This window comes from Portunus trituberculatus, chromosome 24, assembly GCF_017591435.1.
Source record: "Portunus trituberculatus isolate SZX2019 chromosome 24, ASM1759143v1, whole genome shotgun sequence".
Taxonomy (NCBI): domain Eukaryota; kingdom Metazoa; phylum Arthropoda; class Malacostraca; order Decapoda; family Portunidae; genus Portunus; species Portunus trituberculatus.
This window is the reverse complement of record NC_059278.1, coordinates 19,429,587-19,448,235: the sequence shown is the minus strand read 5'-3', so window position 1 is coordinate 19,448,235 and position 18,649 is coordinate 19,429,587. Positions and strand designations below refer to the sequence as shown.

General features: G+C 43.0%; 2 protein-coding genes across 4 annotated transcripts; one reads left to right on the top strand and one right to left on the bottom strand.

Annotated features, from left to right (window-relative positions):
• Positions 1-493: 493 nt before the first annotated feature.
• LOC123508146 lies at positions 494-6,747 on the top strand. The gene is made up of 7 exons (XM_045261670.1): positions 494-679; positions 2,642-2,729; positions 2,870-2,996; positions 3,180-3,301; positions 3,558-3,887; positions 4,044-4,260; positions 4,626-6,747. Coding segments are annotated over exons 1-7 (1,632 nt in total). The 5' UTR covers positions 494-677; the 3' UTR covers positions 5,372-6,747.
• Positions 6,748-8,834: 2,087 nt separating this feature from the next.
• Positions 8,835-17,420, bottom strand: LOC123508145 (serine/threonine-protein kinase PLK4-like). Of its 3 annotated transcripts, none has more exons than XM_045261668.1 (13): positions 17,180-17,419; positions 16,260-16,355; positions 15,434-15,644; positions 15,099-15,297; positions 14,695-14,848; positions 14,189-14,523; positions 11,433-12,777; positions 11,108-11,250; positions 10,803-10,918; positions 10,577-10,710; positions 10,210-10,425; positions 9,814-9,993; positions 8,835-9,679 (listed from the first exon to the last, which is right to left on the bottom strand). In XM_045261668.1, exons 1-13 carry the CDS (start codon positions 17,213-17,215, stop codon positions 9,452-9,454), a joined length of 3,393 nt encoding a protein of 1,130 aa, XP_045117603.1. In that variant the 5' UTR covers positions 17,216-17,419; the 3' UTR covers positions 8,835-9,451. The 3 variants fall into 3 exon arrangements, with proteins under 3 accessions (XP_045117603.1, XP_045117604.1, XP_045117602.1); XM_045261669.1 differs by having other exon boundaries at positions 9,042-9,682; positions 14,225-14,523; positions 17,180-17,420; XM_045261667.1 differs by having other exon boundaries at positions 9,042-9,682.
• Positions 17,421-18,649: the final 1,229 nt, after the last annotated feature.

The following is an 18,649-nucleotide window of genomic DNA, read 5'->3' as shown; positions in this document are numbered from 1 at the left end:
TTAAAGTCAGTTAATACATTTATTTTGAGTAATGTATTCATTCCTTGTGTGTGTGTACGTGTGTGTGTTTAATAGATAGGTATAAGGAAAAAAAAGAATAATCTATTTGATGTAATGAGTTTTTGACGTGCTATGATCACATGAAAGAAGAAAATCAATACAAAGAATCTCATCCCCAAACAAGCAAGACAATGCACACATCACACACATTGCTATAAAATATCAACTTCGCCCTCACTCGAACGCAGATATACCGCAGGAAAGCCCCGACAGTAGATATTTCGTCCTTAAAGTAACATTTCCCATAAGTGCAGCGCCATTAAAGTGACCATGGGTGATTTACATATTAGTACAATTTGCCATAAGGTGTAAAGATCCCCCCGTGATCCCCTCCTCCCCTAGTCCTCCCCGTCACTGCCACACTTCCCGGGGCGCTCGGTGACAGCAGGCCAATAAGAAGGCGGCGGTGCGGCGGGCGGGTTGTGACTGGCTGGCGGGGAGGGACCCTGCGCACAATGGCCCAATGGCAGCCCTGCACACCCCGGCATTTGTTTACATATTGGTGGAGGAACCCAGGAGCGCAGCACCTCGTTCATCTTTGTGCTGGATCCTTCGTTGTAGGCCTCTGACGCCTTAGTTTGAGGGTCTGCAAGCTGGCAGAGAACAAGAAGGCAACCATGTGAGTGTAAAGGGCGGCGTTGATGGCGGCGGGGTGAAGAACACACGTCTTGGCGCCCCGACCACTCCCGTCCCTGGCGGCGTCATGGCGCTCGCCAGTTTAATGCAATATTTATCCAATATGAATCTCTTGTGCCCTTAATGAATGGAGCCGCGAGGCAGGGGTGTGGGAGGACTCCGTGCAGGATGGTAGCTGGGGAGTGTGTAGTGGTGGTGGGCGGGCAGGTGATGTGGCTCGGCCCAGGCTGACCCCAGCAGTGGCTGTCACAAGGGCAGCCCCATGGCGGGGATGTTGCAGCCCCTGGCTAAGGCAGGACGTGGCGTCAAATTTGTTTCCTTGCCTCGTGAATGTGTCATGTGGGGGGGAAGTACAGAGTGCAGCTTCAAATAAGGAGATTGATGATGACAGTCTAGGCACTGCTTGTCCAAAGGTTTGGACTGGGTTTGATTATACAAAAAATGAGATTGTTCCTCCCTGATTATAGTCTGTTTAAGTACAGCTTGGTTTTAAATTTGAAATATCTTTAATATTTTATATATTTTTTTTCATAGTACACTTACCAAATTGTACACAAGTTTCCTAGCTGTGTGGAAGGATTTATACACCCAAAAGAAATATTTAAAAATTTTTTTAATAATTTTCAATTTCACTTAGTGCTTGAAATAAGAAAAATGTACATGACAAGATTTGTGTTTGTATAATATTGACATTGACTTGCCATTGGATAGTATTTGAGTTGCCAAGACTGTAGCGTGCTGGCCTACCCAAAGATACATTGAGGATTGCTAAATGATATAATGTGCTAGTGTCACTTCCCAGGAAGAGGCAGTGGACATCTGCTGAAATGATAATTACCCTTAATGAGATCTTAAACACTGGATCAAGAGTGCTGGGAATTTGTAAATAATCAAGCTGTGACCTCACGGAACATTTTTCTTTGTTTTACAACACCACAAGGAGACAGTCACAGCCTGCCCCCTGAGGACAACTGTCTTCCTTCACAACTTAGCATGCACTTAACACACGCATACCTTTCTCAAATAAATCAAAATTTTATGGCAACTCTTTACACTAGCCTTAGAGTGCCTGGCTGGGTAGATCATAAATGTGCCCAGGTTGGACTGCTCCTCTAATATTGTTCTTAAGAGTCTTCCCTTCATCAATTTCTGCAACATTCACGGCCTTAGATCTAATTTCACATCTGTGGAACATCACCTCTCTTCTACTTAACTTCATCATCTTTTCCTCACCAAAATGCAGATGTGTGAGGCACCTGTCAGTAGCCCCTTCTCTTTTTCTCTCCTACTTTCTGTATCCTCATCTTCAATCCAATGTTGGATGTTGCATTTATGTATGCAATGACCTAACTCCATCTCTTCCTCATGTTCTTGAATCTTCTGAATCCTAACCTTCCTTTTGCAGATATGTACCTCCTTTCTTAGAGATTTCAATGTTCATCAGTAACTTTGGCTTTCCTTCCACTTTGCTCACCATCTTGGTATACTAGCCTTTAACTTTGCAATCCTCCTCAACCCACAACAACTGATTTAACATCCTACTTTTATTCCTGACTCATGGAGATATGCCCAACATTCTTGACCTTTTCATAACCTCTTTCTAATCGTTCTGCTTATGATGTCACTATGTCTTCTCTGTTGGGCTCCTCTGATCACATCCTTGTATCTGTATCTTGTCCTATCCCATCCCTCCTCAGGATCTCCCAAAGTGGAGGTGCCTCTTGCATTTTGACTGCTAATTAAGGGACCTGAGAAGGATTACTCTATTTCTCCATGGAATGATTGATTTGCTTCTGTGTGATAACCTGTCATTGCATGCTGAACACATGATAGAGGTGGTAGTGTCTGGTATATTCCCCTCTTCTGCACCTGCCATTCTTGGTTTGTCTTTTATCTACTTTCACTATATACAGGAAGCTTTAGTTAAGTCCTTAACTTTTTTCAGGACGAATTCGGATGAGGAGATGATAGCCTTGAGGTGGAATAACCACCTCACCACCTTATCACAGCTTCTCTTCTCATTACGAGAGGAGGTAAGTTTTGTGTGATTGGTCAAGTTGCAGATACTGTGGTAAATCATTATCTGATGTATGTATACTTGATTTAGACACTGGGTTGATAAAGTGTCTAAGGGAGATATATAATTATTTGACCCCACATATCCTCACGGCAGGAATCCCTCATAGACGCCACGCTGGCTTGTGATGGCAAGCTGTTCCCTGCCCATAAGTTTGTTCTGTCGATGTGTAGTGAATACTTCAAGGAGATGTTCACTACAAATCCCTGCAAGCACCCTATTGGTGAGTTAGCATGCTGTACTAATCAAGATTTATTCAGGAATGCTTGGAAATGTGTTGTTTATCATCAATTCAAAGTAGAGGTGAGAATTAGTTGATAATACCTGCCTCATAATTACTACACATTCAGATTAGAATTAATTATGTGGTGCATAACTTCATTGTGTTTTGGTAATGTTCCTGCAGTGTATATGAAGGATGTCAAGAGTGAAGACATGGAGGCGCTGCTGGACTTCATGTACCGAGGTGTTGTCCACATCCCCCAGGAGTCCCTGACTGGTCTGCTCAAGACTGCTGAAGGCCTGCAGGTATGACATTAGCTCTTCTGTTTTAAAATATTGTTCTGTAGAGAGTGTGGTGGCTGGTACACTCAGTGGCTCTTTGTCTCAAGCTCTGTGAAGTCAGCCTTAGCTCTTAGCATTTTATTCATCTTAGCTGGCATTAATTATTTTTTCTCACTTTTTAACTCATCTTCAGTTTTATTTAAAATGGATTAAATATAGCTTGGAATATGTTTTTTTATTGTATAGATGTCTGTGTATCATTTGCCTGCCCTGCTGACAGATCCGAGGCCTTGGAATGTTTGCCCGAGAGGCTGCAGAGAACGGAGGAATACCCACCTCAGACCGCTCCGTGGTGTCAGGAGCCCTAGAGCCCAACGTCATGGTGAGCCCGGAGCGGAAACGACCCTACGACATGGACCACTCGGAAACTTCACTGGTTAACTTCTCAGATGGCGAACTTGATGATCAACCTCTTCACGCAAGCACTACCTCCACCCCTGCCACCACCACCACCCCAAAGAAGCCCAAGATAACGTCAATAATGTCCGATGACTGTACGAATGATGTCCCGGCACCAATACCTGACTTGCCCAGAGTTTCAGAAGACATGGTCAGTGCATTATTGAGTTTTCCCAGTATATTTTTGAGTTGTGGATTTTGTAAACTATGACTTAAGGCACAGATTTGTAAGGAATGTGATATGTGGTGCCAGAATCATTATCATTAATCCCACCAGAGTAAAATAGCCTTATTTCCTCCCATCCAGCTGGACTTGGGAGGCGGAGTAACCATACCTGCCAGTGATTATTTTAAGTTTCGTCGCACCAATGCCAATCGCTACATCAACGACCTCCTTCGGTACTTTTTTCCGGTGGAAGTGTTGGCCTCCTCCTCCCTCACGGGGGGGGAATGTTTTGCCAACAAAGACAAAGGACCCTCCAACAAGAACCAGCTCGACCCCTGCATCATCAGAGTCATCACACGTAAGACTTCTCCCAGCTAGTGATGGGGGTGTGCTTGGCTCTCACCCTCACTCTTCTGTCTCTCCTTTGTGGCTCTATTTATCCTAGTCATGCTTCATTATCAAACCTTGATCTTGTGTGCATTTCTTATGATTCATTTGTGCTCTATATTTCATATTGCTAAAGCATCTTGTACATTTGAATAATATGATGTTGTTAGTAACTTGAATTTGGTATATGCTAGAAACTTCACTATTGACTTCTTTGTTGTATGCCATTTGAAATAATGTCAGTTCAGAATACAAGAGTGATGTGACTGTTATTTTAAATCTGTGGAGAATCTGTCAGATCAGAACCTCTGTGGACTAATCTCACTTGTCTTACAGATGATGCAATACGGAACTTTCCCGCCATAGATGAAAAACAAGTAAGGAATGCAATCCGGCGCAAGCTCAACACAGAATCCCGCATATACCGTAGTCAGGAAAAATTTGGGGGTATTTTGCCGAAGCGGAATCCAGTGCAGAGAAGGCGCAGCAGGTTTGCAGAGTCTCCGCGGGCCCTGGTGTCTATTGAGAAGTCAGCAGACCGCGAGAAGGACAAAGGGCCCCCAATGGTGACACCAAATGTTACCGTAGAGAAGGCGCCCTCCAAAGACTCAAGAAGACCAACCTATGCCTCTGGTCAGAGCCAGCAGCAGGACAAGGATGGCAAAAGAGACGGGGACACTTCTTATTTCAGCAGACTGGACAAAGCTGTGAGGCCCGGTGATCAGGGTCAGCCTTCTAACTCAGCTACTCCTACTCCAGTAGCCACACCCAGCCTCCCTTCCTCCTCCTCCTCCCCGGCTACTGGTGCAGATAAGACATTTAAACTCTGTCATGAGAACCTGGTGAAAGCCGAGCTGCCCGCTGCCTCCCAGTACCTCCCGCAGGAGTACTCGTATCCCACAGTGATGCCGCCGCACGTCAGCCAGGCATACCTCCCCCACCACATGGCAGCCGCAGATCCCACTTACCTGCGCCGGCTAGAGATGAGCCAGGCCACGCCCCATCCTGCAGCGCTGTCCTACACGTATCCACACGCCACCTTACCCACCTCAGAATCCATGGAGCCCAGTCTGCACATGTAGTGAGGTTTGTCTTTGTCTTTTCCCTTCAAATTCCAGTGCAAATTAACAAAATATACATAAAATGTTTTATATTGACAGGAGGGTGGCTGTTGCCCCCTGTAGGGATGTCACAGGTGAGGTTCTCTGTCACAGAGCTTAGAAATCACTTGTACTTGTTATTCATGCCAAGTTTTGATGCATGAAAGATCTGATTTATGCAATTATTTTTTATAAATATTTATTTGTATTATTTTTTCATCACTTATGTGATAACAAAATTATCTGTTGCTTCTTGAAGGTCTCGGACTTACCAATCAGGTTTTATTTCTCATCAGAGGGTGAAATTAATAACTCAAGTGATGCTTAGTGTCAGGAAATGTAGATAACTGGTCAATAGGACTGTCATTAAGATTTTATACTTAATTTTATACGGCCTTTGAGAAATCCAGTGTGAATATTGAAGTATTTGTATTACTAATTCATATTATGTATTTTTCTCATAGAATTCCATTACTTTACTTTGTAAACCACTTCTTAGGAATGCAATAAAGATCACCTTTGTTGAATAATTTGGTAGACATCTGACATGACCATCTCTGTGACTAATGCCAGTGTTCAGCCATTAGGGAATCCCAATTTCCCCATTGTTCTTCAGTAGTAATAAAAAGACGGGAACCAGCAGCCTCCAGCCATGTGGTGCTCCTCCTCCACCTCGAGGGAAGGCGAGTAGTGATCCTTTTCCCCGGTAGTTTGTCATTGCCATATTTCTCATCCTATCTTGGTTAAATTTGTAACTACTTTATATTAATATGTTGGACTCTTAAGACCTGAATATTAACTTGGTGATTAAATTATCGTTGTAAAGCTCGTAGTTAAATGGGGATAAAATGATATCAATGTGCTGGACTAGAAAGTCAAGAGGGATGCCACATGTCAGGAAGATATTGGTTCTGTGTGTTAGTTTTTATTTGGTTCATAATAGAACATTGAATATTTTTAAAGAGAACAGTTTTGAACATATCTTTGCACATAAGCCAGCATATGGTCTTGCACATGAATATATTTCAAAAGTTTCATCAAGGGTGAACAAAATAAGTTTGTTAGCCTACTTGGTGGTTACTACGGGGCTTAATACACTAGTATGGAGAAGCAGCAGCATCAAGTCACCACAGTGTGTGAAGAGGTTGTTTGACCACTGCCAGCCAAGAGCCACTGAAGAGGGATATAGAAAATGTGATGTTTTCTAATGGTTATAATTTTGGCATGTTTTCTGCCTTCCATTCTGGCACTCCAACTGCAGTTATGGATGTGGAAATGTGGAACTTGTATGTAATTATTTGTTGTATGTACGTTTATTCTAAGAATTATATTAATCCATATAGTGCTTACTACAATGACTACCAGTTTTGTTTATCACATTTCTTGATCACATAGTCCATCCATCAACTGTAAGAGTCTTCACTTGTCTGTCACCTTTCACCCAGCCTTTGTACTCCATCTTTCCTTTCTGTCAGGCTTTGTTATAGACACGTGTTGACTACAGTTGAGTTAGAGATAGAGTACAAGATCACCTTCCTGCTACATAGTTTCACAGTGTACATAATTTTTGAGTTCATTAACCAGTAGCCTGTTTGTCTGAGCACCAAATGTATATTTATTTTATCCTCCTGGCTTCATAAGCAGGAGAAACACTTGCACCTTGCATGTTTATCTAACTCTACATCTCAGAATTGGAATATATTTAATTACCCGATGTTCACTAATCGTGTGTTGAGCTCAGTTTCTGTTGTTGAGGGACGTGTTATTTTTCTTTTTTGTTTGTTTGAACATTTCCCAGTGTTAAGTAATGGCTTTAATATCCTTCACAGTACTGTACTCGTTTTTGTGATGTTTTTGTTATAACAAGTACTGTTGCCTTTATACTGGTGTGGTTAGACTGAGAGTTGGTCCTGTGGTGCAGACTGACCAGCCCCTCACAGCCCCACACTCTCAGCCCAAGCACAGTCTGTACTTTAATATAATTTTGTTTGTGGTGAATAGTGTGCAGTTTAAAGAGTGTGAGAGTGAGATAGAGAACTGATGAATGTGTAACTTTGAGAACTTCTTGAGTTGTGTGTGTCATCTTCAAGGCGTGTGGATGTGTGTGTGTGCGTGTACATTACAATCAGGTCAGATCAGTTAAGATCTGCCTCACAAATACATCAAACACTGTACACCAGAAAAGGGCTGCTATTACTCTTAACTTCATTTTTCACTCCAGTGTTGCATGGCTGATGGAACACTACAGTCATCATATTGGTGCTGTGTCTAGTATCTCGTATATATTCCTGTCCAGATCCTTACATATATTTCTATATTTCTCTCAGCCTTTTCCTACTGCAAGGAGTGTGGGTCAGGGTGAGGGCTGTGGCTAGCAATCAGTGTGGGTGTGAGGGGGAGCCAGTGCAAGTCACAGGCTGGGGTTGGGAGGGATGGGTTTCTTTTGAATATATTATATCTGCATTTTCCATAAGAAAAAGCACATTTTACAGAGGTTATAACATTGAGCAATTTATTAAGTTAGTTCTTACATTTGTGAACTTTTATCTTAAGAACCTGCATACTATGTATGTAAGCCTTTGTACATAGTCTCTTCCTTCACAACCATTGCTGTACTCTTTTAAGTTGTTAGCATTATAGCGAGTTGTAGTGGTAGTCACATTTTCTCATGATGTGTGTGTCAGGGATCAGCCCAGTTATTACGTTAGTATTTGTGTGCCTAAAATTACTACAAAAAACGTCATCTTTCATTCACCTGTCTGGTATATATCTTATGTCTTACTGACAAGTTCCTGTAAGTACATACATATACTACATAGCTGTGAGAGTACTCTGTTCATGATTGCCAGAGGCACAAGCCCCTCCCTTAAGGTGGAGCTTGGCAGGCCCTTGGTTCTTTCCTCATTGGGTGGCCATGTCTTAAGGTGTGATGGAAGGCTCGACGTTGTTTTGGTGATTCAATGAATTCTGCTGGACACCTGACTCTCCTATTGACAGTTCATCTAAGCTTCATGTGTTAATGCTGATCCCTAGAGTCCTTCACCCAGGACAAATGCTTCCCCCCTCCCCTCTGGACATTTGCAGTCCAGATGTCCCTAAACACCAAGAAGGCTAAAATTATTCTATCGGTTATGCAGAAATTTACAAGTCTACATTTTCACTGTCTTCTCATCAAGTGCTACTGATTTGCTATTGTGTTCAATTAATAAGGCATTTAATGAAGATGGTGAAGGATGGTTTCCATGTTCTCAAGTCAAACAGTTTATGTGCTGGTGAAAAAACTAACTTTGTAACATGCACACTTTCTAGTAAACACCTCCAGCCAAACCAGCAGCAGGGCAGTGTTGATCCCTAATGTGATCCACCAGGAGGCCAGGCTCATGCCTCTAGCGATCGTGAACAGAGTACGGCAGAAGTGTGGAGTTTTCAGGAAATTACAAAATACTTTTGTGCATTTAGCATTTATTTTAAATAAAAATGAAACCTGTTGGTAGATAAAGAATTTACACTGTACATTATATATACACACTTGGTGAGGAGTTTTAATAAACATTAAAATAGAAAACACTAATTACTAATGACTAAAAAAAACATCCACTGAAAATATAGTAATAACATTTCCAATATGTTCATGACAATCAAAATTGCTGTACAGGTACCAAGTATTACACATTCTTATGAATTTTTCAATTAGCTATATCATAGTCAATAGAAATTATCCTTTTTACTGAAAAGCAGAATGACAATCAGGAGACAGAGAGAGAGAAAGGCATCATAGACAGTCTGCATAGGCTTGATGTAAAGACACTAAAAAGAATGTTAGACCAGTCACATTTTACTTAGCAAGAGATTCACATTATAAATGCCTTGTATTCTGAATGTCATAACTGAAGTTGGCATGTTTAGCTTTATGGCAGTCATATTGTTAGTCAAGTTTACCTAAAAAAGCAGTGCAATGTTTGAATATTTCATATTCAATATTTCAAGTCAGTAAAGCACTTTGTATGCCATGAGTGCTGTTTGAAATAGTCTTTAGAAATAAATATACTAGAGTGCTGTGTGCTATCTGTGGTCCATATGTGAGGCTTTGGGCACTGTAGACTGAGCCAGGCAGTCCAGAACAGTTTCCATTTGTGCCAATTTTTCTTTTAGCACAAGAGGCAGATTGTCTTTGACTGAGTAGGTGGTGGATGCACCTGAGGTTTCTGTGAACACCACCTTCGGAGAATTGCTGCTCACCTGCACACGACTGCCATCTAAGTACTCCACCAAAACCTCTCCACTGCTTCCCTGCTGGTAAAAAGGCAAGCTATATTTCATTCCCATACATTGTTACTTTCATACAGTAAATGCTGATGTAATATTTTGGCACGTCATTGTCTATCGTGAAAAAGTCATTGCAAATAGTCATAGTTTTCTCTCACCTTTGATGCCCAGCCAATGTTTTGGACATAAACTCGAACAGATGAGGTCTTGGGTTGTTCTGAGAGGTGAAGCTGGGCATTGGATGAGTGAGGGTTGAGAGGCAGTCGGATAGCTGGAGGCATACCACCACCAGCGCCACCAACATGAATGCTTGCCAATGATCCCTCAAATGATCCAAGCTGTCAGGAAAATAATGTCAGTATGTCTCACTGGGGAATGGATTCGTCATTCTTCTCATTTACATATTTCTCCATTTCTTTATGAATAAACAGTCAGAACGTAGTCATGTAGGTACTCTATAATATGAGGGTCTCTTTAATATGAGGTTAACGTGTTACAGAGAGTTCATGCAGATGTTAGGGACAAGTGACTCAGCAAAGTGGACAACTCAATACCTGGGCCATGATATTATGTGGAGACCTGAAAGACTGCAAGGAAGAAGGGGATAGGTTTTCCTTATCATAGGTGGGATGACCTCTGCTTCTGGTGGACACAGGTGGAGAGGAAGCTGCTGGTGGCTTGGATCCCATGATGGCAGGGAAACAAGTTAACTCTGTCTTACGAGCAAGGTCATCTAGGACCTGCTCAATATTGAGGCAGTGACTCTGAACCTGCAGGGAGACATTACATATTCTAGCAACTATACAACCATAGTAGGTATACATAACATAATCATATAGAAATGAATCGCAAAGCAGATCTATGGATGATATAGTCATGTTAATAGGAAAGAGGCATCAACAAATGTAGAAGTAAAATTACCTCCTTGAAATGTTTGAGGAGGGGATGAAGGTGGACAGGAAAGGCCTGTGAGGCTGCAGAAAGCTGTCTGGTATGGGAGGCTCCACTTGCTTCCCTAACCACTACACTGTTATTACTCTGGGTGATCTTGGTGCCTGGGGAAAGAGAGGGAGGATTGCAAGGTCTTAAGCCATGACATTTCGATAAAGTGTAAGAGACAAACATGAGAAGTTTCCTGAGTCCTCACCATGGTAAAAGTGCCCCACAAAATCTGGATTAGGAGAGTTTTCCATGAGGTAAAACTTGGCTTGGTCACTGTAGTATGTGATCTTGGTTGTTCTTGATCTCAGCAGTTTTACAAACCTGGAAATATGGAATTTCTGAGAAAGGCTTACTTGATACACATCTTAGTGCTGTATGTGGGTTGTAAAGAAACAAAAATTAAAAAGGGCTGTGATTCCCTCATTCACAAGCAATGTCTCCATAAAGAAGCAATGTCGGGTGTTGCTTAGTCTAGTGTGGATGGCTGACAGAGAGTGAAGCAACCCTAACCTTGCAGCTGCCTTGTACTTGGTCCAGTACTTGGAGGGCAGGTTTTCATAGGAGTATATGAGATCTGCTCCCTCCTCTGGCAGCGGCACTGGGGACTCTCCTGGCACTGCACCCGAACCACCGTTGGGCCGGTAAATAACAATCTGGTGGAAAACATAAAAGTATTTCAAACACTCAATCTCCAATGCCAATGTCACCTTACTCCCTCATGGCCTCCATCTCTCACTCATCTAAAGTAACCTGGAATGTGAAAAGCACAGAAGTTTTTACAGATAGACATGTGTTTGGCATATAACATGTAACATATAGCAAGCAGCGAGCTTACCCTCAGACCATCTGGGGAGATCCTGCAGACGTCGTCCACTAACTCCTGGGTGTGGCGCCCACTGAGGTGCTCCAGACACACCTCCCCATTCTCCAGGATGTTCAGAAAGTATTTGTTGCTGCGGTATCGCACCTTCCTCAATCTTTTGGAGGTCAGCGGGGACACCTGCTGTCTCAGGGTTTGACAGTTGCTGGAGGGGGATTTCTTAGGTGTGGATGGATGCTGAGGGTTGCTGGGGTCTGGAGTGCTGCTTGACTTCCTGGGTTCATTATTGACTGTTTTTGGAGGAATGTCATTCAGCATCCTGCTGTGAGACTCACTGGATAAGCCATAGCTCTGAGTCTTGCTCTGTGGCTTGGTCACTTTGGGATATGAATTACTTGAGACACGACTGCAGCCAGAACTAGCCTCCCTGTCTCTACTGTCTGCCCTGCTGCGTCTGGCACTGCACACTGATGCTGACGTATGCTGCTCCCTACAGTCACAGATGGATCTGTGGTGTGAGCTTTGAGAGCATGGGTGAGTTTTGTCCCTGTATGTCTCCCTTGACCTGTCTCTTGCATTAGGATGCTCAGGTTCTCTCACTCTGCCTCCACTTGTATCACTGGGTCTCTCCCTCACTTTTTCCAGAGACCTGCTTCTGCGGGAATGGCCGTGTCTCTCCTTGGCTGGGTCATTCCATCTCTCATGGGAATAGTCATGACTCCTGGACACATAACTTGTGTTTTCTCTAGACATTACACTGTGTCTGTGCTCAGAGTTTTCCCTCCAGCAACCATCAGCAGCTGGTGCCAAGTCTCTTGACCCTCTTGCTGCACCACTATGAGAAGCATCAGAATAAAGAGGCTCACCGGTGTGTTCAGATGACTGACTCTGCTGAGTGCTGCACTCCTCACGTGTGGACTCCATGGAGGCGTAGTTGGTTTGACAGTAGCCTCGTTGCACTGCACCACTATAGTAACCACCAGAAACACTGCTCATGTTCCGTGGGAGAATATCTCTCTCCAAAGATCTGGACTTTTTCCGAGACTTATCGTAACCGTGACCGGCTCCTCTGTGGTCAGTGTGTTTGTCTCTGGCTGTATTGGATGCACTGCTGCTGAAACCATGTGATGAATTGTCATCATAAGAACTAGAGGAGTAGTGCCTGGTGTCTGAAGGCTGGTGGTGATGAGGGTGCTGTCGGTGTCGCTCCTCATACACGTCCCGTTCTTTCCTTGGAGGCAGAGGATGGGAAGGAGGAGGGAAGGCAAAGTCCTCTCCTCGCCTCAGTGAAGGAAGGGGAGTGAACTTCCTCTTGAGACTGTCAATGACCCCAGCATTTGGCGGAAGAAGATCCCTCGGGCTGGAAAGAGTCACCATGGTAAATGTCACTTACAATGGTACAAATATACACTCAGCAAATGCAATAATTGTAGGAACTGCTTCTCAACTAGATCACACAAATATAAACAAGCACACAAAGCAAACAACTCATTAACTCATTCTATATGCAACATACAGTACCCTCCCGAGTTTAGCGCTTGCTTTCTTCTTAAGATATAGCGCCAAACTCGAGGGTCGCTAAACTCGGGGTATTGAAAACAATGTAAAAACGCTTATTCATTCTGGCCTGGGACGAAGCTGATTTTTTTTCCTACCCATTTTACTCCCTTATTTCAAAATACCGATAAATTGGTGGGTGTATTCAGTTTCAGTGAAGAATGCTCTTGTTAAGACGAAAAAAACTGGGATATACACTTTATTGAAAAGAACAAAAAGAGAAAAGAAATAATAAGAACTCTAACAGCACATAATCTCACTCTGGGGCATGGTCCGCTAGCGCAAAGCCTTCAAATTTGTTTCATCGGCGTTGAATATTTGACGGAGATCATAACCGCCATCCTCAGGCATCTGTTTCAAGACACCAATGAAACTTTCCACCTCTTCTGTAGATGCGTCTGCTGCTTCACCCAGACATCGTGCCCTCTTGAACGAGTGTCTTTTTTTTAACCTTGAGAACCAGTCATTACTAGCAGAGAAAGGTGGAGGATTGTCAATGTTTAACTTACGTGCCACTGCAGCATATATTTCTCTTGCCTTCTGTCTTACCTTACCAGAAGATATGCACACATTTCGGTCATTTTTGTCAACAATATATTTCTTCAAATAGTGTTCTGTTGTTACCATCAACTTGCTTGTAGGATGCGTGATGTGAGCAACTTGAATCACAGAGCTCCCTCGAGCGTCTTTCAGGAAACGTTTTATTTCCTCACGTTTCGCTCTTATTCCTCTAACAGTAGACTCACTAATGTTGAACAAGTTTCCAACGGCAACAGGTCCCATTCCAGCATCAAGCTTATCCAACACTTCGCCTTTTTCCTTCATGTTTAACAGTCTTTTCTTCTTACCCTGCCTCTCTGGCCTGCTTCCTTTGCCAAGTAGGTTTCTTCGAGCCACATGCTGCAGTGCCTCCTTTATTTCCTGACATCACAATTAATTAGCTTGCATATAAGAACTATCAAGATGCTGGTGGAAGAGGGCTAAGGACGCGTGCACACGTGGTCAGCTCAGTCAGCCAACTGCAGGAGTCTTGGGGCAGCATACGTGACGCCGCCCGGAAGTAAACGCGACCGATACTTGTCAAAGCAGCGCGAAACTCGGGATGGTAAGAATTTAGGACTAAGCGCTAAACTCGAGGATCGCGAAACTCGGGAGGGTACTGTACAGATATATAAAACTAATGGAGGAAAAGTTACTTCACAGAACTATCATACCTTGACTTCATTCTGACAGGTGGTGATGGTGGGTACCTGGGGTGTGGCTCACTGTGTGTGTTGCATGGCTGGTGTCCTGAGGGCTGGACACCCCCATCCCCCTCTGACCACTCACTCTCCGATATGGCAGCGAGAGGGGCTCTGGTGTGGTGGGTGGTGGCCACCGTTGTCATGGTGTACATTCCACTGTCACAGACTCGAGATACATCCGTCCTGCCTTCACCAGTCATGAAGGGGTGATTTGGGACCAGATCAAGCTTGATTCTTTCCTTGGGGTTCTTCTTGAGGCAATCGGCAATGAGGGAGCGAGCCTCAGTTGACACATAACTCGGGACCTGAAGGGGAATAGCAGTTCAATTTCTGAAGACTGAGAGATATGATGATACAGTAGGCATAGTACAGGAGAGATATGATGGTACAGTAGGCATAGTACATGAAAGATATGAAGGTGCAATAGACATGGTACATATCAAATTTACATGAAGGACTGTTACAGATTTGCTCACCTTGTACTCCCCCATGACAACCTTGGTGAATATAGACTCCTTGAGGCCCTTGCCATCAAAGGGAGGATGGCCCACCAGCATGATGAACAGCATACATCCCAGACTCCACACATCAGACTCCAGCCCATGGGAACTCCGGGTCACCACCTCAGGACTGCACCATTAACAAGCACCATCATGAAAATTGCCAACTAATTACCAAGTCTTATTTACTTTCACAGAAAAAAAAAAAAAAAAAAAAAAAAAAGGCTTAAATTGGAGCCCACTGCTGTCATATCCACAATAAGCAAGATGTAAATTGATAAGTAATTGGTCAGTGTCACATGCTTCTAAAGCACAAGAAGGAAAAAACTGAAAGTTCTCAATAGAACAGGATCACAGTGTCTGCTTCCCAAGATACCCACCTGATGTAGTTTGGAGTGCCACACATGGTGGTGTGCCGGTCATCAGGCCGCTGCAGCTGAGTGGCCAGGCCAAAATCAGCAATCTTGACCTGCTGTTGGCCATCAAGGAGGATGTTTGAGAGGGTCAGGTCACGGTGAATGATGGCCTTGGAGTGCAGGTACAGCATGCCATCCACAATCTGCTGCAGGTATTCCCGAGCTGGACACAGAGAAGGTATGGACAAGATGAGAAACCAAACAGTACTGTGTGTGTGTGTGTGTGTGTGTAAACAGTGCAACAAAACATTCAATATCAATAAATACAGAAGGTCCAGACAAACACATCCTCAATTCACCTTCATCTTCGGTCAAGACTCTGCCAAGGTTCTTGAGGTGTTTCTGCAGCTCGCCCTTGACACACAGTTCCAGGACAAGGTAGACATACTCCTGGTCTTCAAAGAAAGTGTACAGCTGCAGGATGGACGGGTGGCATAGACGGGAGTGGATGGTCACCTCCTGTCGCACCCTGTTGATCAACCCTCCGGCTGTAATCTGGCTCTTGTTAATCTGCAGGACAAGATAACTAAGGTAACAATATGAATATTTCTATACTTAAGTAAATTAAACTTTTTTACAACCTTAATGACTGAATAATGAGAAAGCAGCCTCAAACTGATTGTTTAATTCTACTTCCCTGCAAAGAATTTACAAATAATATTGAGATAACATTAGTAAATAAATCAATAGAAATAGATGGAAGAAGTTAACTCGAGTGGCTGACTTACTACACAGTGGGAATAAGGTCATGTGAAGAAGACAGATAAGATTAGCATTTCCATGTGACAGCTAAGTTTAAGTTTAGTTAGATAGAGATTACCGGTAATCCACTTCATTAATTTAATTGCTAAGCCTTTCATTAAGTAGAGGGATTATTCAAACAGCATCTTATTTTTTGCCAAGATATAAATAGCCAGTCTCAAAAATAGTAGGCTAACAATATTTCCATAAAACTGTAGTCCTCTAATACTGAATGACCTTTTTTGACCTCTCTTTGGTGACTGGCATTCTCCGTGGGGCCTTCTCCATACTTTTTGTTGTCCTTGGCTAATCAGTCAGCCAGTGGTCTTCTTATATTAAAAAAAAAACAATAAGTGAGTACAAAAGTAATCTCTTCAGACACACCTTTTTGATAGCCACATCCCTGCCAGTTTTGCAGCATTGCGCCTGGTACACTGTCGCAAAGCCGCCCTTGCCCAGCTGCTCCCCAACATCAAAGTCCTGCAAGGCGTGGTAAGCTCAGGTTAGCCGACAGCATACTGCACACTCACTATAGTCAATACATGATACCACAAGTGCATAACAGTTTTCAGTTTTAGTATTTCTTATTTATATGGACAGTAAATAGTTAAGTTCTGTTCTCCTCTTTGCTATAGTTCTCTTACCCTTCTTCTGTGTTCCCAGTGTCATCTAACCCTCCTCTGTTCCTCTTATCCTATCCTGTTCATCTTACCTTCCTGTTTTCCTCTTACTCTTTCTACTCTCCCTAGTTACTCTAACCCTTAGCACTCTCTCCTATGCCTCCTATGTCCCTTTCCTCCCCGTCTTCCTTCTCACCATTTCTTAAGCCTTCCAGTGACTCGTCTCTCCCGTGTTCCCTCCCCTTTCTAAGCAGCAGTGCCTTCATCTCCTCTTCCTTAGCATCCCTTCCCTCCCTATTCCTTAGTATACCTTTCTCCCTCGTTTCTTCTCAACCTTAGCATCCCTTCCCTCTCCATCCTAACGCCTGTGTGCCTTCCTTCTCTTCTCTCCCTAAGCTTCCGCAATTCTCCCCACTCCCACACTGAACATCACAGTGACCCCTTCCTATCTCGTTCCTCCCCACTCCTACACATCACAGTGATTCCCTTTCCTCTTCCTCTCCTTCCTAACGCCTGTGTGACTTCCTTCTCTCCTTTTGCTAAGCATTCCTTCTCTCACTAAGCCTCAGTAAATCCCTTTCTCTCTCGCTCTCGTTCCTCCCCATTCCCCTCCTAAGCATCACAGACTCCCTTTCCTCCCCGGTGTTCCTTCCCCTCTCCCCACTGCCCCACCGGTCACTTTACCTTTATTGAACACCCAAACACACTCCTGCCGTTCATTATCGTCCACCTGTTGCATGTTATCGACTAATTTCCTGGACCATGACGCTTTCCTCCTTCACACTGACTCGCCATGTTTATGTTTTTGTATTTGCCACCTGCAATGAATTCTGGCTTCCCATTGGCTGGTTTTGGGTAAGAATGGCCAATGATAAATAAGGTTTTCTTGAAATGCGAGGTCCCTATTGGCTCTCACGCGTCCCCTGGTGAGTCGCGCCGCCAATGGGAAGGATGTTCACAGGTCGATGGCAGGGAAGGGAAGACTCGTTTTAGGATTTTCAGCAAATTTCAAGGGAACAGGATGAAATTTTGTGATTATTTGACTTCTATTGCATTTTTTTTTCATGTGTGGAGGAGATCTAAGGTATAGTAAATATATAAACATGAAAATAGAAGGGAGAGGCAGAGAGAGAGAAAAAAAGGAAGACTCGTTTCAGGATTTTCAGCAAATTTCAAGGGAATGGGATGAAATATTATGATTATTGGCCTTCTGTATTTTTTTTTTTTTTTCATGTGCAGAGGAGGCATACTGAATATACAAAAATGAAAGCGAGAGAGAGACAGAAAGGAAAAAAAAAATAGATTCGTTTTAGGATTTTCAACAAATTTCAAGGGAAAGGAATGGAATTTTGTAACTATTTGCCTACTCTCTTTATTTATTTATTTTTTTGTATGTGTGGAGATCTAAGGCACAACAAATATATAACATGAAACTAGCAGAGAGAGAGAGAGAGAGAGAGAGAAATCAGAAAAGAAGACTCGTTTCAGGATTTTCAGCAAATTTCAAGGGAACGGGATGAAATTTTGTGACTGTTAGCCTCCTTTCGTCTTTTTTACATGTGTGGAGGATATAAAGCACAGCAAATATAGCAATGCAAGTAGAAGAGAGAGAGAGAGAGAGAGAGAGAGAGAGAGAGAGAGAGAGAGAGAGAGAGAGAGAGAGAATAATAAAAAGGGAAGACTCGATTTGGAGTTTTTCAATGAATTTAAAGAAAATAGGGGATGAAAATTACTACCACTTGATTTATTTGATTTCACTGAAGTATCATGGAGATACAAGGGAAAAATAGAACGAGAGAACAAAACAGAAAGTACGAGAGGAAAACTATGCAAAAGCTAAGACTTGTTTTGGAGTTTTAGTAGAGCAAATAATAATAAAAAAAAACTCTTTTCTTTCTAATTTTATTTTTTTACATTTTTTAACAGAGAAAGAGAGAGGGGGAGGGGGCAAAAAAGAAAATACCGGAAATGGGAGCTAGAGAAGCCAAAAGGTAGACTCGTTCTGAAGTTTTCAGTGAATTAAAGGGAAGGGAGCGAACACTGTTATTACCTGGTCCTTCCTTCCTTCCTTTATTTATTTTGCATGCAGGGAGTTCAGGCGAGAGCAAAGAAATTAACGAAAAAAAAGCTAGGGAATGCAAAAAAGGAAAACTT

Coding starts and splice junctions, on each gene's coding strand:
- LOC123508146 (XM_045261670.1), top strand. Junction 2,730..2,869: donor TCTTCTCATTACGAGAGGAG/GTAAGTTTTGTG, acceptor TCCTCACGGCAG/GAATCCCTCATAGACGCCAC. Junction 2,997..3,179: donor TCCCTGCAAGCACCCTATTG/GTGAGTTAGCAT, acceptor ATGTTCCTGCAG/TGTATATGAAGGATGTCAAG.
- LOC123508145 (XM_045261667.1), bottom strand. CDS start 17,215: ATGAACGGCAGGAGTGTGTTTGGGTGTTCAATAAAG. Junction 16,356..17,179: donor TGTTTGGGTGTTCAATAAAG/GTAAAGTGACCG, acceptor CACGCCTTGCAG/GACTTTGATGTTGGGGAGCA. Junction 11,251..11,432: donor TCTCCCCAGATGGTCTGAGG/GTAAGCTCGCTG, acceptor GTTTTCCACCAG/ATTGTTATTTACCGGCCCAA.